Source organism: Sinocyclocheilus grahami, unplaced genomic scaffold (genome assembly GCF_001515645.1).
Source record: "Sinocyclocheilus grahami isolate Dianchi unplaced genomic scaffold, SAMN03320097.WGS_v1.1 scaffold687.1, whole genome shotgun sequence".
In the NCBI taxonomy this organism is placed as follows: domain Eukaryota; kingdom Metazoa; phylum Chordata; class Actinopteri; order Cypriniformes; family Cyprinidae; genus Sinocyclocheilus; species Sinocyclocheilus grahami.
The window spans coordinates 527,476-538,747 of record NW_015505866.1 but is presented as its reverse complement, the minus strand read 5'-3'; the positions used below and the strand labels follow the sequence as shown (position 1 = coordinate 538,747).

Sequence of the window (11,272 nt, the reverse complement as noted above, 5' to 3'; positions counted from 1 at the left end):
CAGTTCCTGATAGAGACTACTGTCCCGATTCTACACTGGCAGAGAACGAGAGAGGGAGGGAGAGGGGAGAGCGAGCGAGAGAGAGAGAGAGGGAGAGAGAGGGAGAGAGAGAGAGGGAGAGAGAGAGAGAGAGAGAGCGAGAGCGAGAGAGAGGGAGAGAGCGAGAGAGAGAGAGAGACAGAGGGAGCGAGAGAGAGAGGGAGAGAGAGAGAGGGAGAGCGAGAGAGAGAGAGAGGGAGAGAGGGAGAGGGAGAGAGAGAAGGAGAGAGAGCGAGCGAGGGAGAGAGAGAGAGGGAGAGAGAGCGAGAGCAAGGGAGAGAGAGAGAGAGAGCTATTTCAAGGACTATTCTACAAACTTATTGAAAGTGGCATAGGAGGTAAAACCTATGACCTTATCAAATCAATGTACACTGAAAGTAAATGTGGCGTAAAAATCAGCACCAAACGTACAAGTGTGATCCCCCTGCAGGCCGGGATGGATCTGCTGCAAATGGGCACTATAGATGTGTATGTAGTTTGTATGTTTTGTTATTACAACAATGGAATAGCAACAAATTACCGCTAATAGTAAAATTATGGAATTACTGGTTTTATTTTATTAATGGTATTATTGATTAAAAAGTAAAAATGTAAATAAATAACACTTCAAACTGACAAATTTAAACCACTCCATACACAGATTTATTGCAAAAACAATAAACAGTTCATTTTATTCATTTATTTTTGAAAGAAATTAATACTTTTACTTAGCAAGGATGCTTTAAAAGTATCAAAGGTAATAATAAAGGCATTTATGTTACAAAACATTTCTAACAAATGTTTCCATTGAAACTTGATTCAAAATAAATTATGGTTTCTACAAAAAAAATATTAAGCAGTTCAACTGTTTTCAACATTGATAATAAGAAATGTTTCTTGAGCAGAAAATCAGCATTAGAATGATTTCGGCAGGATCATGTGACACTGAAGTCATGGCTGCTGAAAATTCAGCTTTGCATCACAGAAATAGATTACATTTTAAAATAAATTAACATAGAAATTAGTTATTTGAAATTGTAATATTTCTGTTTTATTTTTATCAAATAAATGTAGCCTTAATGAGCACAAGAGACTTTTCAAAAACATTAAAAAAAATCTTACCCACTCCAAAATTTTTAATTGCAGTGCAGTAACCATTGCATTTCAGTGGAAATTGTGATTTTTATTTATTCATTCATTCTTGCTGCATTTTTTTGTGCAAAGATTATAAATGCATTATGTACTCCTTTGATTTAAATTTTAAAAGAAAGCCTTTTAAATAGATCATAAAACCAAAGGACATAAATGCACAAAATACTGCTAGTTCTATTTTTTTATTGAAAACTAACTTGAGGAATGTCATTTAAAGTGGTACAAAACTAATATGTACATCTTAAAACATTTATAAAACATTTCTGCTATTTGGTTTCACACTGACTTTCAAAAACAACGTTACCTTGCATTACTATAAGACATCAGAAAGTCTGTGACGTACATTCTTTTCATACAGTGACACATTTGTTCATTTTCAGCAACCACTAAAGCACTGCACATCTGAATGCCTCTGGAGGTCTTAAATGGCCTTCAACCATAAAAAGTGCAATTTCCAACCACTATTACTTGACTAATTCTGACTTGTCTCTAATCACTAAAACCTCACAGGGGGCCGTTTTTACATCCTCAAAAAATGCAAATGAGCCAGTAGTACAAAAATATCAATGATATAAAGATATCATGGTTGCTCTCACAGTAAATGTAGTAGTGCAACATGGGAGAAATGCAGCATCCAAAGAAATGGAATGAACTTTCTTGTTCTCCCTTCATTTAATTACTTAAAGCCTATATCCAAATGTTCTTGTTCAAAATGTAACCATACACCTGAAGCATGTAAAACTTCAACCAGCCTTCACAGTTACAAAAACATAACATCTCCATTTCATTAGAGTTCCTCTTTTCCTTTCCTTTTTCCTGGGTAGTCCATCTCAAAGAATGACGAGGGTCTCCCGTGAACATCTCTCTCCCTTTTAAACAAAGGCTGAGAAGGACGAAACGCAGTTGCCGATGAAGTGGTCGGCCTGGCCGAGGATATACAGGTCAATTTGAGCAGTGTCCGGTTGCAAGCTCACGACCTTCACCTGCAAAAAATGCATCATCACCTTTATATTCTGTTTACTAAATCAGGTTTACACATCTGTAATGTTAAAATGTTAATCCTCACCTTGCCCTTGAAGAGTTTCTGAATCTCTGCGGTGTGCAATTCAGAGTCGGTGGCTATGTAAACTGACTGAGCGTTGATGTTCTTCACCCAGAGCTTCACAGCACGACAGATCTCAGACAGATCTGGTAAACACATGGTCATGGTCAGCGGCAGGGCAGTTCGACAGTCGTATCCCACACACTGTGGAGACGCCATGAAGTGAGGACCAGTATCACCTGACTTCAGAAGCTTGCAGGCATTAGTAGTCCATCCCAAAGAATGAAGAGGGTCTCCCGTGAACATCTCTCTCCCTTTTAACAAAGGCTGAGAAGGACGAAACGCAGTTGCCGATGAAGTGGTCGGCCTGGCCGAGGATATACAGGTCAATTTGAGCAGTGTCCGGTTGCAAGCTCACGACCTTCACCTGCAAAAAATGCATCATCACCTTTATATTCTGTTTACTAAATCAGGTTTACACATCTGTAATGTTAAAATGTTAATCCTCACCTTGCCCTTGAAGAGTTTCTGAATCTCTGCGGTGTGCAATTCAGAGTCGGTGGCTATGTAAACTGACTGAGCGTTGATGTTCTTCACCCAGAGCTTCACAGCACGACAGATCTCAGACAGATCTGGTAAACACATGGTCATGGTCAGCGGCAGGGCAGTTCGACAGTCGTATCCCACACACTGTGGAGACGCCATGAAGTGAGGACCAGTATCACCTGACTTCAGAAGCTTGCAGGCATTTTGCTGTGTGGAATACTAATAATCGTTAAGAGGATATGACGCATATCATCCAATTCAAGCCAAATCAGGCCTACAATTCCGCACTTGTTATACTGGTACTTCAGAAATCTAATACAATCGCACACATTAATTCACATATACCTTTGGAGAACGAATTTTGTGATGAGATCACATCATTTACTGTATTGCTTTTATATCATATCCAGTTCGATCTGTTCATTTATATGTTTTTATGCCATGTCAGCATCCAAAACTATTTTAAGACAATAACAAAGTTATATCAAGTAAAAAAAAAAAATATATATATATATACAGTGGGGCAAAAAAGTATTTAGTCAGCCACCAATTGTGCAAGTTCTCCCACTTAAAAAGATGAGAGAGGCCTGTAATTTTCATCATAGGTATACCTCAACTATGAGAGACAAAATGAGAAAAAAAATCCAGAAAATCACATTGTAGGATTTTTAAAGAATTTATTTGCAAATTATGGTGGAAAATAAGTATTTGGTCAATAACAAAATTTCATCTCAATACTTTGTTATATACCCTTTGTTGGCAATGACAGAGGTCAAACATTTTCTGTAAGTCTTCACAAGGTTTTCACACACGGTTGCTGGTATTTTGGCCCATTCCTCAAGAGCAGTAATGTTTTGGGGCTGTCACTGGGCAACACGGATTTTCAACTCCCGCCAAAGATTTTCTATGGGGTTGAGATCTGGAGACTGGCTAGGCCACTCCAGGACCTTAAAATGCTTCTTACGAAGCCACTCCTTCGTTGCCCGGGCGGTGTGTTTGGGATCATTGTCATGCTGAAAGACCCAGCCACATTTCATCTTCAATGCCCTTGCTGATGGAAGGAGGTTTTCACTCAAAATCTCACGATACATGGCCCCATTCATTCTTTCGTTTACACAGATCAGTCGTCCTGGTCCCTTTGCAGAAAAACAGCCCCAAAGCATGATGTTTCCACCCCCATGCTTCACAGTAGGTATGGTGTTCTTTGGATGCAACTCAGCATTCTTTCTCCTCCAAACACGACAAGTTGAGTTTTTACCAAAAAGTTATATTTTGGTTTCATCTGACCATATGACATTCTCCCAATCCTCTTCTGGATCATCCAAATGCTCTCCAGCAAACTTCAGACGGGCCTGGACATGTACTGGCTTAAGCAGGGGGACACATCTGGCACTGCAGGATTTGAGTCCCTGGCAGCGCAGTGTGTTACTGATGTAGCCTTTGTTACTTTGGTCCCAGCTCTCTGCAGGTCATTCACTAGGTCCCCCCGTGTGGTTCTGGGATTTTTGCTCACAGTTCTTGTGAGCATTTTGACCCCACGGGGTGAGATCTTGCATGGAGCCCCAGATCGAGGGAGATTATCAGTGGTCTTGTATGTCTTCCATTTTCTAATAATTGCTCCCACAGTTGATTTATTCACACCAAGCTGCTTACCTATTGAAGATTCAGTCTTCCCAGCCTGGTGCAAGTCTACAATTTTGTTTCTGGTGTCCTTTGACAGCTCTTTGGTCTTGGCCATGGTGGAGTTTGGAGTGTGACTGTTTGAGGTTGTGGACAGGTGTCTTTTATACTGACAACGAGTTCAAACAGATGCCATTAATACAGGTAACCAGTGGAGGACAGAGGAGCCTCTTAAAGAAGAAGTTACAGGTCTGTGAGAGCCAGAAATCTTGCTTGTTTGTAGGTGACCAAATACTTATTTTACAGAGGAATTTACCAATTAATTCTTTAAAAATCCTACAATGTGATTTTCTAGACTTTTTTTCTCATTTTGTCTCTCATAGCTGAGGTATACCTATGATGAAAATTACAGGCCTCTCTCATCTTTTTAAGTGGGAGAACTTGCACAATTGGTAGCTGACTAGTTTTTCTTTTTTAATAAATCTGCAAAAATGTCAACAATTCTGTGTTTTTCTGTCAATATGGGGTGCTGTGTGTACATTAATGAGGGAAAAAAATTAACTTAAATGATTTTAGCAAATGGCTGCAATATAACAGAGTGAAAAATTTAAGGGGGTCTGAATACTTTCCGTACCCACTGTATATATGTAAATAATTAATTTAAATATATATTAATAAAATTAATATAAATTAATAAATATTTATTCACAAATAACAGATAGATAAACAGGATAAATCATTTACATACAGAAAGATAACAACTATATACACTACCATTCAAAAATTTGGTGTCAGTGCAATTTTTTAATGAATGTTCTTATAAAATCTCTTTTCTTAAGTCTCTTATGCTCATCAAAACTGCATTTATTTGAACGCAAATGAAAGTAGAAATATTGTGAAATATTTAAAATGTCTGTTTTAATATATTTTCAAATGCAATTTGTTCCTGTGATGTTAAAGCTCAATTTTGGCTTTCAAAGTTCAAAACATCAGCATGTATTTGAAATAAATCTTCTGTAACATTATAAAAGTCTTTAATGTCACTCTTTACGGTCACTTTTGATCAATTTAATGCATTGTTAATTAATAAATAACTTTGTTTGATTTGGATAAATATGTCTGCTAAATCCATAAATGTAAATGCATTAATTTCACTCTAAAATAAATGTTGAGTGGTATTATAAGATGCACATCAGATAAAAGTTCTAGAAATGTCCATTTGGATCTGAACTATGAGAAACCATTCACATCAGGACACACAAAGCTCACCCAATCTGAGCCGATCCTCAGATGAATTCCCACGTAAGGTCTGTTTAGCAGACTTCTGATGTGACCTTCTCCTTCCTGTACCATGTTTTCAGACCACACCACATACTCCTGCAGTCCAGTGTGCTCCTCCATTACAGGGAACTGTGCTGGGGCTCCTGGAAGAGCGAGAGCTGGATGCTCTTTTGGGGGAAACCTGGAGAAAAAGAGAAGCACAGAGTTTGAGAGTGAGAAAAGTAAAGTGGAGGGAGTCTGAGTGCAATAATTTATATTTATGTGAGTGTTTCAGCTCAACTTTACTTCTTTATCCAGTGCGGCTGGTAGTAGGAGCTGAATGACAGTCCTCCGAAAAGAACAGAGCGATCGAAATGAACTCCAATATGGTCCCAAAACAGACCAAAAGGATTTCCGTCCTGCATGAGAATCAACAGGCTGCATTACAAGCGCACTGTCATGAATATTTAAGAATGCATGATGCTTTTATTGTATGAAAGAAAATTAACATCTGCAAAAAGTCCAATAGATGGCAGTGTTTCCAAAGTATAATACATTAGAAAAAATATTTGAGATGCAGCTGTACAGAGAACTTCGGATTCTGAAGGTCTAGTAAAAAGACAGAAATGAAGTGCACCTTGAAGAATGAACATCCATATTACCTTCATCGGACAGCTCTTTTTGTCCATGCTCCTGTGAGCTGCAGACTCAAAGCAGTAGGCCACTCTCTGACCAGGCCAGTGTTTAGGAGCCAAGTGGTCCATGAAGTCCTCTAGACTCACCACACGGTGGTACTGCTTCACTGGCTCCAACTGGAAATACTCACTGTAAGGGACATGCACCTGTTACAGAGAAACACAGAAGCATACTATACATTATCAATAAATTGTACTTTCTCCTATTGATCTACTAGTGTGACAGCCAGTCATTAGATGGTTGAACAGCCACTATGTTTCAGAACCAGCTGGCAGCTGATGGCCTACCAGCTTGGAATAATTTATAAGTATGGATTATCTAATGACCAACATGAACCAGCCAAAGGTTTTTTTTTTTTTATAAAACTGAAACATGAATATAAATATTAGATGAAACACCTACACTTAAAGAAAAAACTGAAAATTAGAAAAATTACCTTGGGAACAAACTAAAATTAAATTAAATTAAAAAATGACAAAATTACAAAAACGTAAACTAAAATTAAAATGAAAACTAAAGTTAAAAATAAAAGCTTAATCAAACTATTAATAAATACTATAATATATGTAACAGTGGTTAGGGCCAGCTAAATGACCAACTTGGCCCAATGTTGTTATTCTTAACTAAAATGATTGCAAATCATTTTTGTCGACTGAAATAAAGCTGAAATTAAATATAATATGATTGGAAGACTGGATTGGAAAACTTCAGTAAATAACACAAATTAGAAATGCTAACAAAATAAGCTTAAGTATTAAAATTACTCTAATATAGAGCGAAATAAAAATAAAGCAGAACAGAAATAGTATTTATTAAAAAATTTAAACGACAAAAGCAAGTAACAAAACTACTAAAACTTGAACTAAAATCTAAAAATAAAAGATCATTCAAAATATTAGAATAGTAAATAAATAATACTAAAGGACCAGCTACCTTGTTCCAAAACACTATCAGCTTAAGTTGGCTTTCCTAACCGGGTGCAGGGCAGGGCACATGTGCTATCAAAGCAGTGACTGACAGCTGCTGTGTTTACATTTTGAAAAGGTGGCGGGTGACGGCGGAACCGCGAGTGTTCGGTTCAGCGTTTTAGCCAAAGCCAGTGACCCAAGAAAATGATCCACCTGGTTTCCAAACCAACCTAAAGAAGAACATATAGGAGAAACGAGTTTATTACTCCAACACAACACGGACAATCCAGACGCTTTTGAATTGTGCAGTCCTCGCTCTGGGTCTGCAGGCAAGTCTTCATTTGATTCTCAAAGCAGTCAGCGAGTGGATGAGCTGCACGTGTCTCAGAAGCAGCATGCTCTCATTAACGTTACCCATGCACGGGCAGTGCAGAATGTGTCCGTTTTCATCCACCTCACGTCTGCAGCGGCGATAAATACGCGCAGAGAAAGGAATGGTACATGCAAATAAGTTACAATGAAAAGTTTCAGCTGCTTTAGTCTCGCCGCCATCGTTGATCATTCGCTATCCCACAATGCACTGCGAAGAGACCGTTAACCCTTCATTTGACAGCCGTCTTGTTAAAACCTTTTATATATTTCTGGTAAACTGACAATAACCACCCTGTTAAAACTGTACAGATCTAACGATCAATGCACTTATATTTGTGGAAAAAATGTTTAATGTGCAGATAGACAGAGATACAAAAACAGTTATTATTTAGTTTAAATACTTTATAATTTACCTGTGATGAATTGAAAATGAACAGTACAAATGTCACAATTAGGGTCTTTTAATGACCCTACTTACAGATTTACCCACATATAAATGGAGTTTAAACATAAAATACAATGATAGAAAAATATAAAATATATTAAAATTGATGTGTGTGTGTGTGTGTGCGCGCGTTTTTGTGACAAATGAGGACATAAATTTGTATAATGACAAGGGTGACACAGGTATTACAAGGAGAAGGTGACTTTTCAGGACATTACCCCATGTCCCACGTTTCAAAACGCTTATAAATCACTCAGAATGGAGTGTATTGAAAATCTGAAATAGCACAAAGTTTGCTGTGAGGGGTAGGTTTGGTGTAGGGTTGGTGTAGGGCAATAGAATATACGGTCTGTACAGTATAAAAACCATTACGCCTATGGGATGTCCCCACTTTTCACAAAAACAAACCTGTGTGTGTGTGTGTGTGTGTGTGTGTGTGTTTGTTTTTGAAATACTATTTAAGATTCAGACTCAAACAGCAATAACTGTGTTTCAGTATGCTTTGCATAACCTGATTTGGTTCGACTAGCTTTATTTCAGTTTCAAATAACCTTACATTGTTGTTGAATGGTTTGCTCTTTCTTGATTGTATGTCTTCTTGATTATAACCTAACGTGAAAAAGACAATAACGTGTCCTGTGTCTCCATTGATCTTTTCTTTTGTTTTGTTTGATATGTATTGTCAGTTCTTGCATTCAACACTAAGATCAACTCAGACTGTGTCGAGTTGCTTAGATGAGCAACAAACTCTTTTAATAACTTTGCAGAAGAAACTGTTTTATTTCTGTCTGGAAATGTCTGTCAGAAGAATGTGTTATTTACTCAAAAGTGACTCATGTGTGAGCCATTGATTGCACTGAATGGATGTCACATGTTGAATGTTGTAGTCTGAACTAGAACATAAAGCCTTCACTGCTGCTATGCATCTCAATACATATTAATTTAAAGAGAGTAAACTTACAAATACAAAAGAATAAACATACACTTCTCCCCCATGGACAATTTCACATGTAATACACACAATGTCAAAAACCGTTGGAATCTCAGTTCGTTTTCGCATCTACTGTAGAGTAAGAACATTGCTTTTAAAGTGCATGTTTGTAATTTACACTTTAGAGGGGTTTTATGTTTATGGACCTGGAAATATTTGGGAAAAATAAGTGCGCTTAATTGTATTGAATGTGCACTTGTAGTGCGTGTAGTCTAAGTATGTTTTTTTTTTAAGTGCAGATGCTATAATATTAATGAAATAAAAGCCTGTTAAAGTACACTTAAAGTATCACGTTCATGACAACGTTTCTTAACACACTTTTTATAAGTGCATCTTTTCATGATGTCAAATTAAAGGTTTTACTTTAAGTGCATTTTAAATAATTATGTTTTAATAATCGTGTCATGCTTTAAAGAAATACACTTATTGTGATAAAGCACATGTAAATTACTTGATTATGTAGTGTGATATTTGAAGTCAATATATATTAAATGTAATAATTTGCAACTTCATAATTACAAATGTTACAATGATATTTAAATATGTGTTTCAATAGAAATGACATTAAAGTATCATACATACATTTCAACCATACTTCAAAGACAACAGAATTCATTTCATATAAACATATACTTAAGTAGGTTAAAAAGCACTCTTACATTCAACCAAATGTATTCAGTAAACATTTAAACTATAATACATTTTACATTTTCATTTATTGTGAATATATGCTGTTAAACATTATGTATATAAGTTAAGTATATTCTTTTACAATATATGTTTTCCATAATAATTATTCTTTTTTTATGTATGCTATAGTGTACTTGTTTTTCGCAAGGGTGACTTATTCTGGTTTATCTTTCTCATCTCTTTTAATTTCTGAAGAAATTATCTGATAACAGCTAAGGGCAACACATTTTCGCCAGTGTAACTCAACTGTTGAGTGCTGGTGATATTCAAAGTGAAAAAGACAATAACGTGTCCTGTGTCTCCATTGATCTTTTCTTTTGCTTTGTTTGATATGTATTGTCAGTTCTTGCATTCAACACTAAGATCAACTCAGACTGTGTCGAGTTGCTTAGATGAGCAACAAGCTCTTTTAATAACTTTGTAGAAGAAACTGTTTTATTTCTGTCTGGAAATGTCTGTCAGAAGAATGTGTTATTTACTCAAAAGTGACTCATGTGTGAGCCATTGATTGCACTGAATGGATGTCACATGTTGAATGTTGTAGTCTGAGCTAGAACATAAAGCCTTCACTGCTGCTATGCATCTCAATACATATTAATTTAAAGAGAGTAAACTTACAAATACAAAAGAATAAACATACACTTCTCCCCCATGGACAATTTCACATGTAATACACATAATGTCAAAAACCGTTGGAATCTCAGTTCGTTTTCGCATCTACTGTAGAGTAAGAACATTGCTTTTAAAGTGCATGTTTGTAATTTACACTTTAGAGGGGTTTTATGTTTATGGACCTGGAAATATTTGGGAAAAATAAGTGCGCTTAATTGTATTGAATGTGCACTTGTAGTGCGTGTAGTTTAAGTATGTTTTTTTTTAAAGTGCAGATACTATAATATTAATGAAATAAAAGCCTGTTAAAGTACACTTAAAGTATCACGTTCATGACAACGTTTCTTAACACACTTTTAAATTAAAGCACGTCAAATTAAAGGTTTTACTTTAAGTGCATTTTAAATAATTATGTTTTAATAATCGTGTCATGCTTTAAAGAAATACACTTATTGTGATAAAGCACATGTAAATTACTTGATTATGTAGTGTGATATTTGAAGTCAATATATATTAAATGTAATAATTTGCAACTTCATAATTACAAATGTTACAAGGATATTTAAATATGTGTTTCAATAGAAATGACATTAAAGTATCATACATACATTTCAACCATACTTCAAAGACAACAGAATTAATTTCATATAAACATATACTTAAGTAGGTTAAAAAGCACTCTTACATTCAACCAAATGTATTCAGTAAACATTTAAACTATAATACATTTTACATTTTCATTTATTGTGAATATATGCTGTTAAACATTATGTTCAGTTCGCACTTAAGTATATTCTTTTACAATATATGTTTTCCATAATAATTATTCTTTTTTTATGTATGCTATAGTGTACTTGTTTTTCGCAAGGGTGACTTATTCTGGTTTATCTTTCTCATCTCTTTTAATTTCTGAAGAAATT

The 11,272-nt window shown here is 35.8% G+C and overlaps 1 protein-coding gene and 1 pseudogene across 1 annotated transcript; both read right to left on the bottom strand.

Annotated features, from left to right (window-relative positions):
• Positions 1–1,145: 1,145 nt before the first annotated feature.
• LOC107559483 (GDP-fucose protein O-fucosyltransferase 1-like) lies at positions 1,146–2,468 on the bottom strand. Its single transcript, XM_016243328.1, has 2 exons — positions 2,237–2,468; positions 1,146–2,153 (listed from the first exon to the last, which is right to left on the bottom strand). Exons 1-2 carry the CDS (start codon positions 2,429–2,431, stop codon positions 2,043–2,045), a joined length of 306 nt encoding a protein of 101 aa, XP_016098814.1. The 5' UTR covers positions 2,432–2,468; the 3' UTR covers positions 1,146–2,042.
• A 6-nt stretch (positions 2,469–2,474) lies between these two features.
• On the bottom strand, positions 2,475–7,830 carry LOC107559465 (GDP-fucose protein O-fucosyltransferase 1-like; annotated as a pseudogene).
• Positions 7,831–11,272: the final 3,442 nt, after the last annotated feature.

Bases quoted from the DNA above. Each gene is read 5' to 3' on its own strand.
- LOC107559483 (XM_016243328.1), bottom strand. From the start codon at position 2,431: ATGGCGTCTCCACAGTGTGTGGGATACGACTGTCGAACTGCCCTGCCG. The intron at 2,154-2,236 runs GTGAGGATTAAC...CATTTTTTGCAG, and splicing joins AGAAACTCTTCAAGGGCAAG to GTGAAGGTCGTGAGCTTGCA.